The 25980-nt window shown below is 48.2% G+C and overlaps 2 protein-coding genes across 2 annotated transcripts in view; both read right to left on the reverse strand.

The window, feature by feature from the left end:
• Nucleotides 1-8871, reverse strand: part of LOC137306376 (cdc42 effector protein 2-like) — a 35413-nt gene extending 26542 nt beyond the window's left edge. Inside the window, exon 1 of the mRNA XM_067975531.1 lies at nt 8668-8871. The gene's annotated coding sequence lies outside the window, so the exon portion shown is untranslated. The remainder of the gene's footprint in view (nt 1-8667) is intronic.
• An 11943-nt stretch (nt 8872-20814) lies between these two features.
• pola2 (polymerase (DNA directed), alpha 2) overlaps nt 20815-25980 on the reverse strand; it is a 35209-nt gene continuing 30043 nt past the window's right edge. Inside the window, exons 16-18 of the mRNA XM_067975532.1 lie at nt 23713-23772; nt 23107-23233; nt 20815-21257 (exon numbers count right to left, since the gene is read on the reverse strand). Of these exons, the coding sequence (XP_067831633.1) occupies nt 21108-21257; nt 23107-23233; nt 23713-23772 (337 nt within the window). The 3' untranslated portion in view covers nt 20815-21107. The remainder of the gene's footprint in view (nt 21258-23106; nt 23234-23712; nt 23773-25980) is intronic.

The following is a 25980-nucleotide window of genomic DNA, read 5'->3' on the forward strand; positions in this document are numbered from 1 at the left end:
CACCCCTCTAATATCCTAACTCTCCTATTGAAACCCACCCCTCTAATATCCTAACTCTCCCATTGAAACCCACCCTTCTAATATCCTAACTCTCCCATTGAAACCCACTCCTCTAGTATCCTAACTCTCCCATTGAAACCCACCCCTCTAGTATCCTCACTCTCCCATTGAAACCCACCCCTCTAGTATCCTAACTCTCCCATTGAAACCCACCCCTCTAATATCCTAACTCTCCCATTGAAACCCACCCCTCTAATATCCGAACTCTCCCATTGAAACCCACCCCTCTAGTATCCTAACTCTCCCATTGAAACCCACCCCTCTAGTATCCTAACTCTCCCATTGAAACCCACCCCTCTAGTATCCTAACTCTCCCATTGAAACCCACCCCTCTAGTATCCTAACTCTCCCATTGAAACGCACCCCTCTAGTATCCTAACTCTCCCATTGAAACCCACCCCTCTAATATCCTCACTCTCCCATTGAAACCCACCCCTCAAGTATCCTAACTCTCCCATTGAAACCCACTCCTCTAATATCCTCACTCTCCCATTGAAACCCACCCCTTTAATATCCTCACTCTCCCATTGAAACCCACCTCTCTAGTATCCTAACTCTCCTATTGAAACCCACCCCTCTAATATCCTAACTCTCACATTGAAACCCACCTCTCCAGTATCCTAACTCTCCCATTGAAACCCACCCCTCTAATATCCTAACTCTCCCATTGAAACCGACCCCTCTAATATCCTAACTCTCCCATTGAAACCCACCCCTCTAGTATCCTAACTCTCCCATTGAAACCCACCCCTCTAGTATCCTAACTCTCCCATTGAAACCCACTCCTCTGGTATCCTAACTCTCCCATTGAAACCCACCCCTCTAGTATCCTAACTCTCCCATTGAAACCCACCCCTCTAATATCCTAACTCTCCCATTGAAACCCACCTCTCTAGTATCCTCACTCTCCCATTGAAACCCACTCCTCTAATATCCTAACTCTCCCATTGAAACCCACCCCTCTAATATCCTAACTCTCCCATTGAAACCCACCCCTCTAGTATCCTAACTCTCCCATTGAAACCCACCCTTCTAATATCCTAACTCTCCCATTGAAACCCACCCCTCTAGTATCCTAACTCTCCCATTGAAACCCACCTCTCTAGTATCCTAACTCTCCCATTGAAACCCACCCCTCTAATATCCGAACTCTCCCATTGAAACCCACCCCTCTAATATCCTAACTCTCCCATTGAAACCCACCCCTCTAATATCCTAACTCTCCCATTGAAACCCACTCCTCTAGTATCCTAACTCTCCCATTGAAACCCACCCCTCTAATATCCTAACTCTCCCATTGAAACCCACCCCTCTAATATCCTAACTCTCCCATTGAAACCCACCCCTCTAGTATCCTAACTCTCCCATTGAAACCCACCCCTCTAGTATCCTAACTCTCCCATTGAAACCCACCCCTCTAGTATCCTCACTCTCTCATTGAAACCCACCCCTCTAGTATCCTAACTCTCCCATTGAAACCCACCCCTCTAGTATCCTAACTCTCCCATTGAAACCCACCCCTCTAGTATCCTAACTCTCCCATTGAAACCCACCCCTCTAGTATCCTAACTCTCCCATTGAAACCCACCTCTCTAGTATCCTAACTCTCCCATTGAAACCCACTCCTCTAATATCCTAACTCTCCCATTGAAACCCACCTCTCTAATATCCTAACTCTCCCATTGAAACCCACCCCTCTCGTATCCTAACTCTCCCATTGAAACCCACCTCTCTAGTATCCTAACTCTCCCATTGAAACCCACCCCTCTAGTATCCTAACTCTCCCATTGAAACCCACCTCTCTAATATCCTCACTCTCCCATTGAAACCCACTCCTCTAATATCCTAACTCTCCCATTGAAACCCACCCCTCTAGTATCCTAACTCTCCCATTGAAACCCACCTCTCTAGTATCCTCACTCTCCCATTGAAACCCACTCCTCTAATATCCTAACTCTCCCATTGAAACCCACCCTCTAGTATCCAAACTCTCCCATTGAAACCCACCCTTCTAATATCCTAACTCTCCCATTGAAACCCACCCCTCTAGTATCCTAACTCTCCCATTGAAACCCACTCCTCTAGTATCCTAACTCTCCCATTGAAACCCACCCCTCTAATATCCTAACTCTCCTATTGAAACCCACCCCTCTAATATCCTAACTCTCCCATTGAAACCCACCCTTCTAATATCCTAACTCTCCCATTGAAACCCACTCCTCTAGTATCCTAACTCTCCCATTGAAACCCACCCCTCTAGTATCCTCACTCTCCCATTGAAACCCACCCCTCTAGTATCCTAACTCTCCCATTGAAACCCACCCCTCTAATATCCTAACTCTCCCATTGAAACCCACCCCTCTAATATCCGAACTCTCCCATTGAAACCCACCCCTCTAGTATCCTAACTCTCCCATTGAAACCCACCCCTCTAGTATCCTAACTCTCCCATTGAAACCCACCCCTCTAGTATCCTAACTCTCCCATTGAAACCCACCCCTCTAGTATCCTAACTCTCCCATTGAAACGCACCCCTCTAGTATCCTAACTCTCCCATTGAAACCCACCCCTCTAATATCCTCACTCTCCCATTGAAACCCACCCCTCAAGTATCCTAACTCTCCCATTGAAACCCACTCCTCTAATATCCTCACTCTCCCATTGAAACCCACCCCTTTAATATCCTCACTCTCCCATTGAAACCCACTCCTCTAATATCCTAACTCTCCCATTGAAACCCACCCCTCTAATATCCTCACTCTCCCATTGAAACCCACCCCTCTAATATCCTAACTCTCCCATTGAAACCCACCTCTCTAATATCCTAACTCTCCCATTGAAACCCACCCCTCTAATATCCTAACTCTCCCATTGAAACCCACCCTTCTAATATCCCAACTCTCCCATCCAAACCCACCCCTCTAAAATCCTAATACTCCCATCCAAACCCACCCCTCTAAAATCCTAATACTCCCATCCAAACCCACCCCTCTAAAATCCTAATACTCCCATCCAAACCCACCCCTCTAGTAACCTAACTTTCCCATTGAAACCCATCCCTCTGGTGCCCAAATTCTCCCTCCGAAACCCATCACTTCAGTACTCAACTTTCATATCCACCTGGTCTCCCACTGAAGCTCATCTCCCTGCTCCCCTAACATTCCCAAGCCCAGTATTCAACTGTGCTTTGAATGACCCTGAAGTCTGTGTCTCAATCCCCTGCCTTCAAAGCATTCCAGACACTTCTTGTGAAGAAGTTCCTTTTTTTAAAAATCGAACTCAAACTGTATTTTACATGAGTTTATATAACCTCTGTTCCTACTATGCAGCTTTTAGTGTAATATTCACGATTTACAGAGACTCATTACTCCTACAATCTCCTGTACACTGTTACAGTAATATAGACCCACCAGCCCTACAATCTCCTGTACACTGTTACAGTAATATAGACCCACCAGCCCTACAATCTCCTGTACACTGTTACAGTAATATAGACCCACCAGCCCTACAATCTCCTGTACACTGTTACAGTAATATAGACCCACCAGCCCTACAATCTCCTGTACACTGTTACAGTAATATAGACCCACCAGCCCTACAATCTCCTGTACACTGTTACAGTAATATAGACCCACCAGCCCTACAATCTCCTGTACACTGTTACAGTAATACAGACCCACCACCCTGACTCCCTTACAATCTGTGAAAACAGGTCTGGCTCACCTTACATCCCGTCACCAGCAACTGCTATTTAAAGCAGAGTTCTGAAGACACATCGCCTCCAGTTCACTCCGAATATATATCTCCATTTAAGCGGTGAACAAGGAGGTTGCCCGGTTGGAAGTGTTGGTTCTACTGTCCAAACAAACCTCCCTCCTCCACCCCCACCCCCCCAATCAGCACTGTAGATAGTGTGCCATTTATCTCCTGGAGTTTAGCCAAGGTAAGCAGTATTTTCTTAAGCAGCACATCTCTCTGTGTGTTTCACTGTTGCAGTCACATAAACCAGCACTTCCTGCTCCCGTTCCTTTATCTAGTACCTCATTTGTTTGCTATTTTCCTCTGGGTCCCCCTGGGCCATGCATGACCTGAGTCCGGGGGAACGGGTACCTGGAGGATGGGGAGTTGGTCTCAGCCCTTGTGCGCTCCTCCTGGACAATAAGGGAGCTTCTCCATTGGTAGTGTGCAGGTTACTGGGAGGAGTATGCCCCATTCAACAACATAAAGGAGTCAGACTCCATGCCCCCTCCACAGTGTCCGTGATTGCATCTCAAGTGTAGTCACTGAAGACTGTCCTCCAATTCGTCTGCATTCCTCGGGGCAACATGGCTGAGATAGGGAACTCTGCAGACTGCACAGTATTAAATGTGCCTTTATTCCCATTGCCTTGGTACAATGTATTGCTGCTTCAATGAAATGTATCGCACTTCAAACCTCAATATCAAACACGCAACATGTAGTCCCGTTATAGAAAAGAACGTGCATTTATCCAGCACCTTTCATATCCTCAGGAACATAAGAACATAAGAAATAGGAGCAGGAGGAGGCCAATCGGCCCCTCGAGCCTGCTCCGCCATTCAATAAGATCATGGCTGATCTGATCCTAACCTCAAATCTAAATTCATGTCCAATTTCCTGCCCGCTCCCCGTAAACCCTAATTCCCTTTACTTCTAGGAAACTGTCGATTTCTGTTTTAAATTTATTTAATGATGTAGCTTAAGGGAAAGAGCATCCCAGCCAATAAATTATATTTTTTGAGATGCCATCACTATTTTGTGGGCAAACTCAGCAGCTTTTCTGAACACAGCAAGAACTCACAAAAAACAAAAAGAGATGAATAACCAGTTTTGGTGGTGTTGGTTGAGGGAAGAATGTTGGCCCAGGATACGGGGAGAACTCTGCTCTCCGAAAACATGGCAGGGGAACTTTTACATCTACATGACTGAGAAGACATTAAAGATTTAGGGAGAGAACCTCAAAAAGAACGGATTGAGTATAAGTGGGAGTCTCAATCCTACTTAATGGGCTCACATAAACTGGCAATCTTAAAGAAGCCACAAGGTGACTGGCAAATGAAAATATGGCATGCAGATGTAGAGGTTGGGACTGAGGAACATTGATGGGACAGTGCAGCTTTACTCTGTATCTAACCCGTGCTGTACCTGACCTGACCTGGGAGTGTTTGATGGGACAGTGTAGAGGGAGCTTTACTCTGTATATAACTCGTGCTGTACCTGCCCTGGGAGTGTTTGATGGGACAGTGTAGAGGGAGCTTTACTCTGTATCTAACTCTGTACCTGCCCTGGGAGTGTTTGATGGGACAGTGTAGAGGGAGCTTTACTCTGTATCTAACCCATGCTGTACCTGCCCTGGGGGTGATTGGTACTGAGAATGGGAACCTGAAATGGCAACCTGGCCCTGCGATCCCCATTTTAATAAGTTTAATGACTCGCCAAAAGAAAAAACGAGTTTAATAAATTGTTGGGAAAAAAACAGCTGCAACAGACCTGTAAAGATCTCACTTACTGCCAGTGACAGTGTTCGTTGAAGGAAAGTGCAAACTTTGCAGATCTGTCGCTGAAAATAATCTCAGCTGTTTACTCCAGAGGTTTGCAAACTTATGTCAGTGTTTTGGAGCACTGTTACTAGTACCCTGACCTTGGAAGCATGAATGCAACCAAGTTACTGGACAGGGGATAGGACCAATGCAGTTTGTTTTGCTGATGTTGAAAATTCCTTGTGAATCGCTGTAACTTCCCTGGTCTGCAATGACTTAGCTGGGACTGTGGTAGGGGAGCTACTATTTGCCTCAGCACTCCTGGATTAGAAAAGGGGAGAGGCCCCTTTTCTGGTGAGCCCGGATGGAAAGTATCGGCATTGGGCGAGGACAGGACAGGGCTGCAACATTCTCCAAGGTCAGCTGGCAGGCGCGCGAAGAACGGGCCCTTGGCCAATGGACTGGAAAGGTGGGCAGCATCTGTGGAATCGTGCCCCCAATGGGGCAGCCAATTCTTGCAGGATAGGGGACTGGAGAGAAATGAAAGGAGCAACAAGCTTAATGCTATTATTGCCCGTCTCTGCCCCGCCTCAGCCCATCTGCTGCTGAAACCTTCATCCATGCCTTTGTTGCCTCTAGACTCGACTATGCCAATACTCTTCTGGCCGGACTCCCATCTTCCACCCTCCATAAACTTGAGCTCATGCAAATCTCTGCTGCCCGTATCCTAACTGGCACCAAGTTCCGTTCACCCATCACCCCATGCTCGCTGACCGACATTGGCTCCTGGTCAGGCAACGCCTTGGTTTTAAAATTCATATCTTTATGTTCGAATCCCTCCATGGCCTCGCCCCCTCCCTATCCCTGTAACCTCCTCCAGCCCTACAACCCTCCGAGATCTCTGCGCTCCTCCAATTGTGGTCCCTTGCGCATCCCTGATTTCCATCGCTCCACCACTGGCAGCCGTGCCTTCAGCTGCCTGGGCCCTAAGCTCTGAAATTCCCTCCCTAAACCTCTCCGCCTCTCTCTCCTCCTTAAAACCTATCTCTTTGACCAAGCTTTTGGTCACCTGCCCTAATATCTCATGTGGCGCGATGTCAATTTTTGTTTGATAATCGCTCCTGTGAAATGCCTTGGCAAGTTTTACTATGTTAAAGGTGCTGTATAAATGCAAGTTGTTGTAGTTAATGCCTGTGCGTCGTGAAACACAGAAATAAATGCAAACAGACTTTGAGGCCAAGATTTCTTGCCCCTGGCACTAACCCGTGGGACAGGAGTGCACAGCTTTACCCAGTCACTTTGCCTGAATGCCAACTGCACAGGAATGCCCAGGGCCGCTGCATTTAATACATGTAGATTTACGCTGCTGAGCTCCTACCCTATATTTGGCCTGGCACGAGATGCTTGCCCAGGGGGCCAGAGAGAGGAGGGATTCACGTGTCAGCAGACCTTGAAGTGATGCTGGAAATATTTTACAGGATGCAGTCACTTAAAGGAAGGTAAATAGCTGCACTGAGGGGCAATAAAAGTGGCTGGCAATGCCGGTTGGCTGGCATTATAGATGTGGAGTGTGAAGAGGGTTGCCCTGTTTAGCAATGAAGTGCACACCAGGCCACCATGCCTGGCAGGAGGTGGCAGCCAGGTGGGTGCACTACCTACACCACCTGGCAGAGCAGACACAGAAGATGGCACACCTGGCAGGTGCCAAGGCAAGCCTACCCACTGCTGCCATTTACCAGGTACACGGCCCATGTATGCATGCCGCAAAGTGTTGCTTGGCAACCTATCAACACATTTACTGTCGGTCTATGCCAGGCCCTCAGTGACCCTCCCAGCTTTCTCCATTGATGACGCACAGGGCACACTTGCAGCTGCAACTTATAGTTGAAAGCCTTGGCACACGGACATTTACAAAGACCTCGCTGGGATACTTTGCTGGCAACCCGAGCCATTTTTCCCCAACTGGGGAGGGGGATTATAGCCAAGCCCGATCTTGTCCTCAGCCCATGGGCAAACACAAACTGCAGTAACAGCCACTGGACAACATTCAGGATTCTGCTGAGTTTTCTCCTCCCTAGCCCAGGGGTGCTGAGCCTCAGCATTTCAAACTGAGCTCAGAGAATTCAGCAGCGTGAGGAGATGGGAACTCACGCCTTTTGGCTGCTGCATACTAACTTTACCCACAGAGCTTTCAAGGGACCTTTCTCCAGTGTTTAAGTAGCCACGGTAGATATTGTTAGTGTCTTCCATTAAAAAAAAGAACTCCCATTTATGCAGTGCCTTTCACAACCTCAGGGGGTCCTAAAGTGCTTTATAGCCAATTAAGTACTTTTTGAGGGTGTAGTCAGTGTTGTAATGTGGGAAATGCGGCAGCCAATTTGCGCACAGCAAGCTCCGACAAACAGCAATGTGATAATGACCAGATAATCTGTTTTAGTGATATTGGTTGAGGGATAAATATTGACCCAGGACACCGGGGAGAACTCCCCCTGCTCTTCTTCCAATAGGGGCTGTGGGATCTTTTACGTCCACCTGAGAGGGCTGACAGGGCCTCGGTTTAACGTCTCATCCGAAAAACGGCACCTCCGACAGAGCAGCGCTCCCTCAGTAGTGGCACCGGGAGCGTCAGCCTAGATTATGGGGCTCAAGTTTCTGGAGTAAGGTTCGAACCTACAACCTTCTGACTCAGAGGCGAGAGAGAGAGACGCCCACTGAGCCACGGCTGATCACCCACTGGAATGAAATAAAGTTCTGTACTCACGGTTACCGTGTAGTAGTAACTGGCTCACTTGGAAATCAACTCCTTTAAAAAGAAAATCAGCCTTACGCAACCTTTCCTACAATTTACAAAACGTTCCCCACTGCAAGAGTAAACGGCACGTCACTCATTCTCCCGGCTCTTAAACCAGGCTCAAATTCGACAAAACATTTTTCCTTCCTTTCTAATTCCGTCGAGTGGCGGTTTCTCCGCACGTTTAGATTCTCGGCGATCTGAAGCTCGAAACCCGCTCGCCAGCCCTGTGGCTCTGGTGTCACTCGAAGGTCCCAAGCAGACTCTGTGCTTCCTCACCAGTTACAAGCTTCTATTGAGCAAAATTTAAAATCTCACCCTGTTTCTGATTAAGGCGGTTGTTTTCAAATCTCTTTTAGAGGTCAAGCTGCAATCTTTTCTCTCTCTCTCCCCCACGCGCACCCCACTTTACGTGCTGTCCGCCGTTGACGTATTTTCTCCTCTCCTCCGCTTGAATTGTCTCTCTCTTTCACTTCTTCCCTCCAGCAGTCTGTCTACGCTGAGAAGCAGAAGTTCCACCACTAAGCTCTTCTGAAAAGCGCCTTGGCAACGCTCCACTGTCAGCTTCTTAAGAATGGGACTTGAGGGCTGATGCATTCAGCCGTATTGTTTCAAACACAGCGTGATGTCAACGGTCTTAACTCATTCACAACCCCAGCAGAAACAACACCCACCCCCCCCCCCTTCTCCCCCTGGAGTGCAGGGCAGCATGTAATCTCAATTATCTCATCCCCAATCTGTTGAGCAGCACTCTGCGCACGTAAGGGACCCTGCCTGCTTACAAGAGGAGCCCTTTTTTTTTGTCTTCAAACGAGGAGGCGGCAGATGGTCTAACGGTCGTCGTCGTTCCCCCCCCCACCCCCACCGAAGAAGGCTGACTCGAATTGCCGGGCTCGTCACTCAGCTGCCGTCCAGGGCCCCCCCCCTTGGGTTTCAAAGCAGCGACAGCACAGACACCAGCCCTCGACCTCTGACCCGATCTTTCTTTCAACCACAGTTCAATGTATTGCTCCCTCTATTCTCCCCGACCCCACCCCTCCTTCCCAGTAACTGATGAGACTCATCTTGAGTACTTGCAGCTCGAGAGCAGCATGGCGGCGAGTCGAGACACTCGTCAATTAAAAAAAAACAATCAGAGATATCTCACTCCAGCTCCATTTCAATCGCACGAAGCAGCCTCAGTTGAAGTCTTTAGCAGGCCGGGTGATGCCTTACGCGGCCCAAGAGCTGTGCCCCCTACAGCACCATCTCCTCCGGGACTGACAGCCGAGGGTGCGTCACGTGACCAGGGGTCACATTGATGTGACTGGGCACATCTGCAATCAAGTCTCCGTTTTATATCAAAATTGAAAGCAAAATAAAGAGGAAACGGCGAGTGGTGATGAGAACAAAAAGGAGATCTCAAAAACATGAGCTTGGTGTCACACAATCGCCAGCTAATCTCTTTTCAATTGGCCCTCTCTTTCTTCTCCAACCGCCCTCCCCACCTTCACTCCCTCTGTGATTAGGCTCCCACATCTTTTTATTCCAACTTCTTGCTCCTTCCTTCCTGATGAACTGCCTTGCAATGTTTTGCTACATTAAAGGGTCTATATCAGTGCAAGCTGCTGTGTGTGTTAGCTGCGTTCCCCCCCACCCCGCCCCGGGCTATGGTGGGGAGATCAGGACTCCCATTACCGACAGCTACTCTGCTGGAAGGGGAGCATCAGCTAATTTTAGGTGGCGGGGAGGATCGGGCTGAGCTGCAACATTCGATATCCTGCTGAGCCTCACTGCCTAGGCTGGTGCACCGCGGCGCTGGGAGGTCCCAGTGGAACCAGACTCCGGCGTGAGTCAGGAGACAACGTGAAAAGACGACCTTGGGCCCCGTGGGCCTAGGCTTCCTGGTAATGAAAAACACATGTGGAAATTTTATATTAAAAACAATCGCTGAGAAACAGCAGATTAATGTCACAAGATGGCATCGGGAACTATATCCAAATCCGCTGCATGTGACCCTCAGCACTCCAGGTCTCGCCCCTGAGCGCATTTAGGACCACACACGATGGTGAACTTCACTGCCAGCAATAAAACGGATGAAGCAGCTGAAATTCAGCCCCAGTCTGTGGGTCTGCTCGACAGTTTCTATAACATCCACACACACTACCCAGAGCTCAGGCGAAGTGTCTGAATCTCCTCAAGAATACGTCTAGCGCTCAGTGGCAAGAGCTTAAAGGTTCAGTTCCTGGCACCCTTACCGCTATAAGGTCCCCATCGTATCACGCACCGCTCCTTGGCTGAGCGTGGGCAGGCCCACTCCTGCTCCAGAGACTTGAGCCCATAATCCAGGCTGACACTCCCAGTGCAGCACTGAGGGAGAGCTGCACTGTCGGAGGTGCCGTTAGACCGAGGCCCCGTCTGTCCTCTCAGGTGGATGTAAAAGATCCCATGACACTATTCGAACAAGGGCAGGGGAGGTCTCCCCCGCCGTCCTGGCCAATTTATTCCTCAACCAATGTCACTAAAACAGATTATTTGATCATTTATCACATTGCTCTTACATCTCATTGAAACGTACAAAATTCTTACAGGGCTCGACAGGGTAGATGCAAGGAGGATGTTTTCCCTGGCTGGGGAGTCTAGAACTAGGGGTCAGTCTCAGAATAAGGGCTAGGCCATTTAGGACTGAAATGAGGAGAAATTTCTTCACTCAGAGGGTGGTGAATATTTGGAATTCTCTACCCCAGAGGGCTGTGGAGGCTCAGTCATTGAGTACATTCAAAACAGAGATTGACAGATTTCTAGACATTAAAAGCATCAAAGAGATGTGGGGATCGGGCGGGAAAGTGGAGTTGAGGTAGAAGATCAACCATGATCTTATTGAATGGCGGAGCAGACTCGAGGGGTCGGATGGCCTCCTCCTGCTCCTATTTCTTATGTTCTTATTGCTGTTAGTGGGATCTTGCTGTGCGCGATTTGGCTGATGCGTTTCCTACATTACAACAGTCACTACACTTCAAAAGTACTTCTTTGGGACGTCCTGAGGATGTAAAAGGCGCTATATAAATGGGAGTTTGTTTGTTTGTACCCCAGCAAAGGACAGCACCTTTTGGGGGGGGAAGGGGGTGAGGGTAAATCGACAGCAAAAGTTTTTTCTTTAAAAAAGCATCAAGCAGGAAGGTTTTGAGTTGCAATAACTGTTATTTCTAAGTCACTGAATCAACACACACAGGACGGATAAAAGTGCAGTTGAGTGTGTTCCCACAAAAGCAATGGATAAATGGTCCCCAAGCAACTCTCCACAGCACCATTTCAATAAATGGAGCTGAGGGCCGGGTTAAAGGGGATGGCAAGTCTTTTTTCCCTTTGGCTTACAAGAATGCATTGCACTATTTGTTTCATGTCTCAACAGATCCATTTAGCTGCCACCCAGCAAGAAAATGTTTCAGATAAACCCTAGTCCTTTTGCATCCGAACACTCCAAAGGGCTTTCGACGGTTAATTCCTTTGTGGAGGACAGTGACTGCTGTTACTTGAGCAAAGCAGGGCAGGCATTCTGTGCCAGCAAACCTCCCACAGGCACAGCCGCACAACGGACAGAACACAGCACAACAGAATAAGCCACGTCAGTAAAGTTGGCAGCTCAAAAGCCTGGGACAGCTCAGTCCGTTATTTGCAAACGCTCCCTGACAGGCTCTCCTTCACATGCCACCAAACAAAACATACGTCGAATTTTACAGCACAGAAACGGGCCATTCGGCCCAACTGCTCTGTGTCGGCGTTTATGCTCCACACGAGCCTCCTCCCACCCCGACACGGAGGTTTTCTGAATAATTAGGGGACCCGAAAATGTAAAGCAACAACCCCCCTCCAACGTTGCCCAGGACCTGGGTTTTTCCTTCACCTCTCCCCAAGAACTGCCGTCAAAGACTCGACAAAATGCTGGCCCAACGTGGACACTCATTCAGGGAAAGAACCTGCACTTATATCGTGCCTTTCATAACCTCAGGACGTCCCAAAGCGCTTTACAGACAATGAAGTACTTTTTGAAGTGTGGTCACTGTTGTAATGTAGGGAACGCGGCAGCCAATTTGCGCACAGCAAGATCCCACAAACAGCAATGTGATAATGACCAGATCATCTGTTTTTAGTGATGTTGGTTAAGGAATAAATATTGGCCCCAGGACACCGGGGAGAACTCCCCCTGCTCTTCTTCCAATAGTGACCATGGGATCTTTTACATCCACCTGAGAGGGCAGATGGGGCCTCGGTTTAACGTCTGATCTGAAAGACGGCACCTCCGACAGTGCAGCACTCCCTCAGTACTGCCCCTCTGACAGTGCAGCGCTCCCTCAGTACTGACCCTCCGACAGTGCAGCACTCCCTCAGTACCGACCCTCCGACAGTGCGGCGCTCCCTCAGCACTGACCCTCCGACAGTGCGGCGCTCCCTCAGCACTGACCCTCCGACAGTGCAGCGCTCCCTCAGCACTGACCCTCCAACAGTGCTGCACTCCCTCAGTACAGACCCTCCAACAGTGCATCGCTCCCTCAGCACTGACCCTCCGACAGTGCAGCACTCCCTCAGCACTGACCTTCCGACAGTGCAACACTCCCTCAGTACTGACCCTCCGACAGTGCAGCGCTCCCTCAGCACTGACCCTCCGACAGTGCAGCGCTCCCTCAGCACTGACCCTCCGACAGTGCAGCGCTCCCTCAGCACTGACCCTCCGACAGTGCAGCGCTCCCTCAGCACTGACCCTCCCGACAGTGCAGCGCTCCCTCAGCACTGCACTGGTCTGCCAGCCTGGATTATGGGCTCAAGTCTCTGGAGTGGGATTTGAACCCACAATCTTCTGACTCAAGAGGCGAGAGAGTGCTCCTCACTGAGCCACAGCTGACACTTGAGAGGGAGAGCGTGCTGCTCATCCACAGGTCTCTATGTGACTACTGTTCACTCAGCACCCTATCAATAACAGGAAAACAGCAATCAAGAATAAATCAGTTGAAGGGAAGGTGCCTGCTGTACGTAGTACTCCAAACGAGGAGTTACAATATCTTGTTCCAACTCCATAGCCAAGTGCCCTTGAGATGCATTTTTTGTAACACACATTAACTGGATACTTTCAGTTTGCTCAATAGTTACACCCCAAACCGTTTGCTTCTTTCTCATGGCCAAAGGGCAACCCTTCATCCTGTAGACGCTTCCTGTTTCAATGTGTCCAACCGTTTGTTTATCTACAATCAATCCAGCTGCCATTATTTCTAGCCCATCCTCCCAGCCGGCCCCAGGGTCGCTTTGAGTGCTGTCCATCTCCTTTATGCTCGTTGCCCGGCCAGGCTGTCTATTGTCAGCACCCTGCTCCACATCTTTCATAAGGAGTATGAACAGCACAGACCCCTGCGGAACTCCACTTGGCGCTAATCCCCCAACCAGAGCTCCTTCCACTTACTTTCCCCCTTCTGCTTGCCAAGCTGGTTTCCAACCCAAACAGCCGACGTCCCGTTAGTTCGGAGCCTCAATCTCCTCTCGAGCAGGGATGTACGGATCATTCCACTTTCCAAAGTACAGATTACAGCCCCCTGACTGCCCTTCTCCTCCTTGTCTAATGTAGTTGCCTCTGTAAAGAGTAAGGGTCAACCTATTGCTTTCTCCCCCCGCCCCCCCTTCCCAACTTCTCCTGAAAGGACGGACTCCTCGCTGGCATAATTGTACAGGTGCCGGGTCCCTCTGCTACCTTGCCCAAGTGGACACTCTTCGTGGGTGAGCCTAGACAGTGAATGTTGTTCAGGCTATTCAGGCACTGGAGGCATTGCAGACGAGCCTGATCCTGCCCTCACCCGACAACTGCAAACACGCGCTGCTCTCTGCGTGGGTTACTGGACAGCGATCAGGAACAGGAAGGTTGGCCACTTTCGCCCTCTCACACCCAGGGGAACAGAGGCTAATCTCGGTGCCTCTGTCACAGGCTTGGTCGAGACCGGCACCTTCCTCTTCTCTACCTTTCAGTTACTCAAAACGTAAACCAACCGAGGTATTAGGAACATTGGAACAGGAGGAGGCCATTCAGCCCCTTGAACCTGTTCCACACCATTGAGTTAGATCATGGCTGATCTGTATCTTAACTCCATTTACCCGCCTTGGTTCCGTAACCCTTAATACCCTTACCTAACAAAAATCTGTCGATCTCAGTCTTGACCCAGCCTCCATGGCTTTTTTGGGGGAGAGAGTTCCAGATTCCCACTCCCCTTTGTGTGAAAAAGTGCCTCCTGGCATCACCCCTGAACGGCCTGGCTCTAATTTTTAGGTTCTGCCCCCTTGTTCTGGACTCCCCCCCCCCACCCCCCCACCAGAGGAAATAGTTTCTCTCTATCTACCCTACTAGGCTATCAGCTTAAGCATCTCAATTAGATCACCCCTCCATCTTCTATACTCAAAGGGATAGAGAAACTACATTGCTCAAATTCATACAACACACAAAAAGAAAAACAACTTACATCAACTCTTATAACACTCCCTGGTCACACATCAAAACCACTGCAGCCTCCATCACCACAGGTTCATGAACTCTGTTAGACATTGACGGATTCGACATCCCGAGAAACCCCAAATTCAATACATTATATGATTCTGGCAGAGTAACAGGTGGCTTCACTGGGTTAAAGGCTGTAATACAACCTTAAGGTTCAGATGACTTTATATAAAGTGCTCGAGCTACACTGCCTGCACTCTAAGGTTTCATCTCAATCACTTGCCTGTGCTGCAGCTTTGGAACACTCACCGGGCCAACTGATAGACCAAGCATCTGCTGCAAACTGCGAGACGCACTGCAATACTTACAGTGGGACGTCCCATGACCTTGAATTAGTGCTGATGGTGTCGGTCAGGGTGATGACAGTCGCCGACTGTTTCACACTAAAAGAACTTGTATTTATACAGCGCCTTTCACAACCTCAGGATGTCCCAAAGCGCTTTACAGCCAATTAAGTACCTTTGGAGTGTAGTCACTGTTGTAATGTAGGAAACGCAGCAGCCAATTTGCACACAGCAAGATCCCACAATGTGATAATGATCAGATAATCTGTATTGAGGGATAAATATTGGCCCAGGACACCGGGAGAACTCTCCTGCTCTTCGAAATCGTGCCTTGGGATCTTTTACATCCACCTGAGAGGGTGGACATGGCTTTGATTTAAGTCAAGGTTATATTGGGGGTTGGGGGGGGGGGGGGGGGGGGGAAATAAAAAGTGTAGGTTCCAGACTGAAAGTTTGAGGCGATAGCTGGGGTTCATTGCCCCCTGTAAGCTCATGCAATCACAGATTGCACTAGTTTCTGCACGGTGCAGGAGAGCAGCAAGTAATGGGATGGTTCATTCTTTTTTTTGCTGTCTGAGAAATTTAATACATAAAAAGTTTGAAAATTAAGTCAACATTTCCAAATACTTAAAATCGCCCCTTTAGGGAGTTAAGAAATATTCAGTAACAATGAGTTAGATTTTAAAAATTCCAGATGGAAACTATCTGAGGCCATAAAATATTAATTTAGGACATTGCGCAGATTCTCAGTTAACTCCCCAGCGGTTGAATTCCTCATTCCTTCAGTTTGTTGTATTTTTAGAATTTACTCCCCTCCTCTCCTCTCGGGTACGGGTTCCACAGCCTTTGGCAGCCTCTCTCTACCTCACCCAAGTGGGCTTATGTATGAACTCAGTGAGGGCCTGTGGGCCACGAGTCTTCCAGTTCGAGTATTCTAGTCTTCAAAAGCCACACGCATCAAAGAACGAACGAATTTGCATTTCTATCGCGCCTTTCACGACCCCAGGACACCCCAAAGGGTTTCACGGCCAATTAAGTGCTTTTGAAGCGCAGCAAGATCCCACGAACAGCAATGTGATATCACATCTGTTTTAGTGATGTTGGTTGAGGGATAAATATTGGCCCAGGGCACTGGGGAGAACTCCCCCTGCTCTTCCTTGAAATAGTGAAATAACAGTAATGTCTTTTACATTATTTTAAATGTAAAAATATAAAACAATGTCTCGCCCGTGTTTTGTTTGTCCTACTTCAGCCATCACTGTTCACGTGCGAGCTCTGTGTCATGTTTGCACCCGACGGCGACAAACTGCAATACACCAATCCCTAGCGGGTAAAACAAGTGCGTAAACTTCTAAAACTACCAAGGACTTCTTAAAAATAAGCAATAAAAATCAGCCAAAGCTACCAATAAAAAAAAAAGGAAACCAATGAGATTGCTTCAAATATTCGTTGTAAATCCTTTTGGCTGCCATCTTGATCTTTCAGTAGCTGAGATACTTCCTACTGGAAATAAGGTTTGTAATGTAATAAAGTCAGAAAAGCTCTCCACAATTTACAAGTGGGTTAAACTTACCTGAACAGCTGCATTTCCCGTGTCTAAAATGTTTTTCATTGGAGGCTTGTGCCTCCCTGGCAAGCATAGGGCTCGAGTTCATGAGACTTACCAGAGCAAACACTGTCAGCTGAACAGGCTCAACAAAAGTAACAGGCTTTATCTTCCAGCGTGCATCCATGCCAATAACTCTCCGAAATGAGCTGGGTTGGTCTCAACACCGGTCAATCACACAGCATGCTTGGACTCGGGGGTTTGTAAACTTCCGCTGTCCAGCGATGGCGGAGCACAGACACGACTAAACATCTGGGAAACCATCTTTAGGGATTGAAAGTCACCAGAATCTGTGCTTCTATATAACTAAAAACATCAAAAGCGAGAACTCTTCCAATTTTTTTTTAAATGAGATAACATAGCCGGAAAAACAATTCGAGCTATCAGCAGTTAGTTTATTTAGCAAATACTGAACGTTACATCTGTAACTAGTGAAACATTGGACTTTGAAACTATTTACTTTGTTCAATTTGTATTTATATTTTGTAATGGATTCTAAATGGTTACTGCAGCTGCATTTCTTTTATTGATGTGCATTGAAAACCCAAAAAACAAGCTAATATAAGCAAAAGGTTGTGCAAAGACTGCATCATTTGAAGGAAGGTTCTGAATAAAAGTCCTGCATTTAGACATATTTAATCAGAACCTTTTAGTAACACTAAGTACTGTTGTAGAGTAATTTGGTGATGGAAAATAACATTTTGGGATGCAGTAAGTGAGTAATTTGAGACACGACGTGTGGTGAGTGTAACAGGCTCGGGAGGAATGGACCGATGATTCCCAAAGCTCTCCCCCACTGGGGGTTTCCTCACCTCATCTCTGGGTCTGTTGGAGACGCATTGATAGAGATCGATTGCAGTGATTAGTCACAATGATAATGGAGTTGTTATCATGGGACTACCAGGACGGTAGAAGGTGAACTAGATGGACCTGGGTCTTTTCTCGTCCAGCAATTCCTATGAGATACAAATTTGTTTATAATTCTTTGGCATGCACTTTCAAAAGCTCACATCCTAAATAGATGGACATTAAAGATGAAGAGCAACTCTCTCATGTTACGCACCAAAATGTATTTATTTATGGGATGTGAGGGGGAGCAAACTTATTCATTTATCCATCTGCAATGGGTAAGCAAAACACTATATTTTTCAAGGGCTAATAATAACTTACTTCAATCTCTGAAGATATTTCCTCCAAACCTCTTTCCAAATCCTCTCCAGTGGAGATTTGCACCCCACCCAATGCATCGGCCTCTTTGCAACAGAACGACACAGCAATTTCACGGGGAGATCTTCTAACTTATTGTAAAAGTTTTGAGTCTGTCATGGTTCAGTTATACTTTATTAGAGCCAAAACAAACTTTAAAAAAGAGAAGTGCAGTCATTTCTTACTGCTGTCAATCTAATTAATATCAGGATTTCCTTATTTAGTTCTAGTAGCCCTAAAGGGCAGACGAAGTTACACACGGTTCCACCTTAGCAGGAGTATAATACATTATGCAATACATAACATAATGACCCAGTCCTGATGAAACACAGTACCCTACATGGTGTCAGCTGTGGCTCAATGGGTAGCGCTCTTGCCTGTGGGTTCAAGCCCCACTCCTGAGACTTTAGCCTGTAATCCAGGCTGACACTCCCCCGGTGCCAGTATTGAGGGAGTGCTGCACTGTTGGAGGTGCCGTCTTTCGGTCGAGATGTTAAACTGAGGCCCTGTCTGTTCACTCAGGTGAATGTCAAAGATCCCACGGCACTATTGGAAGAAGAGCTGGGGAGTTCTTCCTGGGGCCAACATTTATCCCTCAACCAACATCACTACAAAAACAGATGATCTGGTCAATGCCACATTGCTGTTTGTGGGATCTTGCTGTGCACAAATTGGCTGCCGTGTTTCCTACATTACAACAGTGACTACATTTCAAAAGTACTTCATTGGCTGTAAAGCACTTTGGGACATCTGAGGCTGTGAAAGGCACTGTATAATTATTAGTTCTTTCTTACCGTGAGTAACACCACAGATTGATTGGCTGGTATTTATATATAAAAGGCAAGTTGAGGCATTAAACTCTCAGGGTTCGGCTCGTGTGGTTTGTTCAACCTATTTCGGAACCTGCGTTCCTTTATTTCCTCCTCCTATATCTTGGGGTCTGGCTTTCCTCTTCGCTGCGAGACAAAGTTATACCGTGAAGGTTACTGTGCGTCCTCTACTTTGTCACAGCCGATAGCAGGTCTCCACCAGGCTGTCCCGATAGGCTGAGAGTAAACGCACAGCCTGGTGTGGAATTGGGCATTAAAGTCCACGAAGGTCCTCAATTCGTTCTCCAGTTGCGACCAAGGGATGGGGCGGGAGGAGGTTATATTAGTCAGAGCTCCTGCTCGATTGCTCCTCCACAGACCCCTGCTAGAAAGTGCGAGTGTGAGATTATCAGCTGAGGACATTACCTGCCTTGGCTTTCCCCACTCCCACGTGGGATAAAGGACGAGACGGCAGTTATCATCCACGGAACTGTAGCCCTGCACGAGTCAGTATCCTCAGGAGTTTAAACGTGGGGGAAATCAGTGTGGGGGAACTGAACTGTGACAAACCCACAAGAGTGGCATCTAAAAAATGTTATTAAATGTCAGCTTGGCTCAGTTGGTAGCACTCTCACCTCTCGAGTTTTCTGAGTCAGAAAGTTGTGGGTTCAAAGCCCCACTCCAGTGACTTGAGCACATAATATAGGCTGACATTTCAATGCAGTACAGTGGGAATGCTGCATTGTTGGAGGTGCCAGCTTTCAGATAAAACTGTACACGAAGGCCCTTACGCTTACTCAGGTGGATGTTAAAGATCCCACGGCACTATTGGAATAGCAGCAGGGAGTTCTCCTGGTATCCTGGCCAATATTCATCCCTCAACCAACACCACAAAGAACACACTGACTGATCATTTGTTGTGTGCAAATTGGTTGTCACGTTTCCCTATATAATAGTGACTGCACTTCAAAATAATCCATGCACTGTAAAGCATTTTGGGGTGTCCTAAAGATAGGATACGGCGGTACATAAACGCAACTTCTTTCTAATAAGGTGTCTGCGTGAATCTAGTGGTGGGCTGATGATAGGATTTCATTGATATATCCCCCCACCTGTTATACCTCTCCATTCACAGGCATCCTTATGCTTTACACATTCTACTAACCAGACAGCAAGTTAATTTGTTAATGCATCAGTTGCTTGGAAGCACTTAACAGCAACTCAGAGCGAGGTTCCCACCCTACCTCCTGGTGAGGGCGGCCCACCTACACTGGGGGCAGGGGTTACCAGAGCACAGGGGATCACAAGCATGATCCTGTCTCTCATCACCCAGTGGAGTGGGATGCGACGATGAGACAACACAGTCTGTGCTTCTGTTTATTTTTCTCACACATACATTTACCCAGTGATGTTATCAGATGACCCCCACAGCAGTACTTACAATTTCACCTCAGAAGCCTCGGCTACTCGATTATTCTCATCTTCGTGTTCAAATCCCTCCATGGCCTCGCCCCTCCCTACATCCGCAACCTCCTCCCTACAACCCTCCTCCAACTCTGCATTCCTCCAGCTTTGGCCTCTTGTGCATTTTCCACATCCTTCACCCCACCATTGGCGGCCATGCCTTCAGCCGTCTAGACCCTAAGCTCTGGAATTCTCTCCCTAAACCCCTCTGTTCTCCTTTAAGTCACTCCTTAAATCCTACCCTATTTTTGACCAAACGTCTCCTCCTTTGGATCAGCGTTAATTTTTTGCCGTGATTATGTTCCTGTGAAGTACCTTAGGTCATTTTACTACATCAAAGGCACTAGATAAACACAAGTTGTCGTAGGTTACAGATTTCTTTTGCCCCAGCATGGATGCCACTCCATAACATATAGCATGAGGTACACATTAGGAGCAGATGTTTCTCCTACCTTCCTTCTGGGGAATGGACTGTTTACCGACAGCCAGGTGTTCCTAGTCACCTGGCAGGCGAGACACGAGGTCACCGTTTGACTCACAAAATTAAAACTTAAGCTCTCTGGAGCCCAGCAGTAGACAAATGGGAACAATAATATCATTTTATTTACATGAATAAACCACAGTAGCTCCACATTAAGAGGGGGAGGAACGAGGAGAGTGCTGCAGGGGCTGACGTGGTCGTGCTTCAACAAGTACTTTGTCTCAGGCAAATGAAGTGCCTGTTTGATCTCAATTGAAATCTCAGCGCATGACTGGAAGGGCCCAAAGGGGAATCGCAACTGCAACCCCCCGGCCTAGCAAGGTGCCCCTCAATAGGACGTATCTGGTTGTCCTCGTGCAGCTCCGGTAGATGCGAGGGTCCGCACGCCTTGGGAGGGTCAGATTTTCACCACTTGGGCGGCCGCGCAGGGGGTCCGTCGTACCACTTCCTCGGGATTCCGTCTCTGCACAAACAGGCGCCCGTACGTCCCACCAACCTGACCCTTGGTTAACCTCCCGGGGTTGATGCAGATGCAACCCAGGACATCCTGACGTTGGATAAAGCACAAGGTGACCAACAGAGATTTTTTTAAAAATGTGCCTGCTTCCTCGGAAGAGCCTCCCGCCATCCCAGCGAACTCAGTTTCCCCTTCCTTTCTCCAGACGTCTGAGCTGGGGTAAACACCTAAAACTGAAACTCCCTCGCAAAATGTCAAGCCATGATTCCTGGAGCCGAGGGCTACTGGACCCATACCAGCGCTGTACCTATTAGGCTGCCCCGACGGAGAGGGCTGTTAATGTTTAAATGGGTTTATATGTACGGCAAAAGATTCAGATTTCATGCCAAACGTTTAGGAACCTCAACAACGGGCTCCATTCACATCTGTGCTTTCAGAAATAAGTTTACAAAACAGTGACCGGGAGTAAAACTCGCCGTGGGGGTGAGTATGCTGCCATGGGTTCATCGTGGGGTACGGTCGCACGGGTACCAGTAGCCACTGCCCCTCCACCAGCCGTGGCTCAGTGGGGGTCTCTTTCTCTCGCCTGAGTCAGAAGATCGTGGGTTCGAGCCCCCACTCCACAGGCATGAGCCCCATAAGCCAGGCCGACACTCCCAGTGCCAGTACTGAGGGAGTGCTGCACTGTCGGAGGTGCTGTCTTTTCGGATGGGATGTTAAACCCGAAGCCCCGTCTGCCCCTCTCAGGTGGACGCAAAAGATCCCACGGCCACTACGGGAAGAGCAGGGGAGTTCTCCCGTGGGATCTTGCTGTGCGCAAATTGGCTGCCGCGTTTCCTACATTACAACGGTGACTACACTTCATAAAGTACTTCATTGGTTGTAAAGCGCTTTGGGACGTCCTGAGGTCGTGAAAGGCGCTGTAGAAATGCAAGTCCTTCTTTCTTTTATAAGACATTTTCACATAAGCTGGCAGATCTCCCATGGCACCACTCATGGGTAGTCCGGGGTTTGAAGCAGGGTTTTGATGTTTCACTGCTAAGCTGGCCTGTGCCTTTAAGACTGCTCTAAACAGGCACATTGTGTAAAACTCCCTCTCCTCCGTCCCAACCTCAATGCCCCTACCGTTTCATTTCATGCACCAGCCATCCTACGGTGTCTCTGTGAGATTGCTGAATTAAGGGCAATGTCACACTGTGTATCCATGTCTGCTGGGAACTGGGCTGAGGCTGAAAAATTCATGTCAAGCAGAGCCATCCAGCAGACAGAGAAAATCAGGCTGGATTTGAACTCGGGTAAAAGGTCAGTGTCTAACCGACTGTACCCACTTCCTGTTTTTATTTTAGCTGGGGTTATAAACATCTTACTGCACCGTCAGTCACAGGCAGTCATTACCAGACCGACAGTAGTCACACACCGTCAGTCACAGGCAGTGATTACCAGACCGACAGTAGTCACACACCGTCAGTCACACGCAGTCATTACCAGACCGACAGTAGTCACACACCGTCAGTCACACGCAGTCATTACCAGACCGACAGTAGTCACACACCGTCAGTCACAGGCAGTCATTACCAGACCGACAGTAGTCACACACCGTCAGTCACACGCAGTCATTACCAGACCGACAGTAGTCACACACCGTCAGTCACACGCAGTCATTACCAGACCGACAGTAGTCACACACCGTCAGTCACAGGCAGTCATTACCAGACCGACAGTAGTCACACACCGTCAGTCACACGCAGTCATTACCAGACCGACAGTAGTCACACACCGTCAGTCACAGGCAGTCATTACCAGACTGACAGTAGTCACACACCGTCAGTCACAGGCAGTCATTACCAGACCGACAGTAGTCACACACCGTCAGTCACACGCAGTCATTACCAGACCGACAGTAGTCACACACCAACAGTCACAGGCAGTTTTTGCTCACCTTAATGAAATAGCGCAGCTCAGAGGGCACGATGAAAACATCTGGAGTAACGGGGACCTGTGCATACAGCTGGAAGCACTCATAGTCTATGTTCATCTCTTCCGCAGGAGGGTAGAGAGGATAGTAACTGCGGAATGGCGAGAAAGGGAACACGTGGTCGTCAAACAAATATCCAGCATCCTTTGTTTAACACAAATTCAAGCTCCCCCACCGGCACAGTGGGTAAATGCGGCCCCTAAGTCACACAGACTAGAAGGTCTTAGGTAAAATCGCCAGTCTTTTAATTCATTCTCAGGATGTGGGTGTCCATCCCTTAGTTGCCCCTTGAGAAGGTGGTGGTGAGCCGCCTTCTTGAACCTCTGCGGTCCGTGTGGTGACGGTTCTCCCACAGTGCCGTTAGGAGGAGAGTTCCAGGATTTTGACCCAGCGACGTGAAGGAACGGCCGATATATGTCCAAGGATGGTGTGTGAGACTTGGAGCTGACGGTGTTCCCACGCACCTGCCAGTAACCTCAACATCAGTCAGTGCCTTCAGGAGAGGAGGGAAGAAAAACAGGGCGGGGGGGGGGGGGGGGGGTGGGGGGGTGGTAAAAATTATTCTCTCACCTTCTCTGGGTCAGAATGTGCTTGAGGATTCTTGTAAATCGGTCTGATCCTCCTGGAGGACTGAAGATGGAAAGATGCACAATGTCAGCGCGTAAACGAGTCACTGGCTCCACGTGCTTATAAGCCCAAGACCACAACATGACCTCACCGAATAAATGCGAGGGCCAGGAACCATGGAAATTCCAGCTCAAGAACCATTCGGCCAATCTCTCCTGTGCTGGTGCCAGCTCATCAATAGCACTGCCAACTCTAATCCCATTTCCTGTCTCCTTTTATATTCTTCCTTTACAAATATTTATGCAATTCCCTCTTAAGTGATGTTCGAGTCCCTGACTCAACAGCCCCTTGTAAAGCATTCCATGTCCTAATAACCCTCTGTGTGAAAAACTTTCTTCTAACTTTCCCCATTGTTCTTCTAGTGAGGAGTCCATGCCCATTGTTACCAATCTTTCATATTCACCCTCTCAAACCTTTCCAGAGTCTTGAAAACCTCTATTAGTTCCCTTCTTAACCTTCTCCATTCCAATTATAAAAAGCCTCAATTTTATCAAGCCTTTCTTCATATCTATAATCTCTGTAACCTGCTGCACCACCGCACTGGCTGTTATGTATGCCAACTGTCATCCTATGCAATACTCCCCCTTCCCCCCCCCCCCCCCAAATGTTTGCCCAAATTCAGCCAGACTACCCAAGTGAGGTGCTGACCAAATACTCAAACGGCAAGGAAAAAGAAACTGGAACTTTTATTCGCAGGAGAGAGAAAGTGAAAAAGACAGGCAGAGGGTGGAACTACGAAGGCTGTAAGGGGCATCGGAAGTGTCAGTTTGGCTCAGCTGGTCACATTGAGTTAGCAGGTCGTGTGTTCAAGCCCTAATCCAGGATGTTAGCCCACAATATAGGCTGACACTCCCGTGCAGCACTGAGGGAATGCTGCACTGTTGGAGGTGCCGTTCTTTGGACGAGTCATTAAAGCAAGGCTCTGCACGAATACGCCAGTGGTTCAGTGGGCACTAAGGATCCCATGGTGCTATTCGAAGAGGAGCAGAGATTTCTCCCCATGTCCTGGCTGATACTGCTCCCTCAACTGACACCACACAAAAAAGATCACCTGGTCATTGATCTCATTGCTGGTTGTGGTATCTTGCTGTGCCACATTTTCCTACATTACATAGAATGTACAGCACAGAAACAGGCCCAACTGGTCTATCCCGGTGTTTATACTCCACACGAGCCTCCACCCTCCCTCATCGTCTCACCCTATCACCATATCCTTCTATTCCTTTCTCCCTCATGTGTTTATCCAGCTTCCCCTTTAATGCATCTACACTATTCACCTCAACTACTCCTTGTAGTAGTGAGTTCCACATTCTCACCACTCTCTGGGTAAAGAAGTTTCTCCTGAATTCCCGATTGGATTTATTAGTGACTATCTTATATTTATGGCCCCTAGTCCTGGTCTCCCCCACAAGTGGAAACATCTTCTCCACGTCTACCCTATCAAACCCTTTCATTATTTTAAAGACCTCTATCAGGTCAGCCTTCTCTTTTCTGGACCCAGCCAGTTCAGTCTTTCTACATAACAGTCACTGCACTCCAAAAAAATTCATTGGATTATGAAGTGCTTTGGGATCTTTCTGAGAGGCTTGATTCGATACCGTGCCTTTCAGCTTAACACCAGGGTTCACTGTGGTCTGACACTAATCTAGTTCATTACAGGAGAAGTCCATGGGGCACTCCAGCTTTAAACAGCTGGGTTACGCCCAATTCGGAGACACTCAGTGCAAGGACAGCAAAGCTGTGCTGTTCACTTTACACCTAATGGATTCAACAGAGGCAAAGCTTCGTAACTCGAAGCTGCCCGAAGAATTCAGCCAATGTCCAGCCCAATACAGGAAGCAACTGCTTCAGGATGGATGGGGCCACCTCTCCAGGAATAGCTTCTCAGGAAGTTTGTTGCTTGAGATAATACATGCCAGAAATGTCATTAGCACAACACGGGATACTGGAATGTGAAGGGGTTTCCTTCTCCCAGAGCGTGATTATTCCAGCACACGTTGTACCATTCCAGGGCTCCCCGCTGTGCTGGGGAGGCAAGAAAAGGAGAAACATCTCATTTTCCCGGCTTCAGCACTGAAGTGGAGCTGCCCTGATGGCCAAGAGGGTAAAGTGGGTGTTTCTCGTCCACACGGACCACAGGGTCCCAGGCTCTATTCCTGGTTGGTGCTGAGTAAGCTGATCTCGGCCGAGGCAGCAGTTGACATCTCACAA

Source organism: Heptranchias perlo, chromosome 43, assembly GCF_035084215.1.
Source record: "Heptranchias perlo isolate sHepPer1 chromosome 43, sHepPer1.hap1, whole genome shotgun sequence".
Classification (NCBI taxonomy): domain Eukaryota; kingdom Metazoa; phylum Chordata; class Chondrichthyes; order Hexanchiformes; family Hexanchidae; genus Heptranchias; species Heptranchias perlo.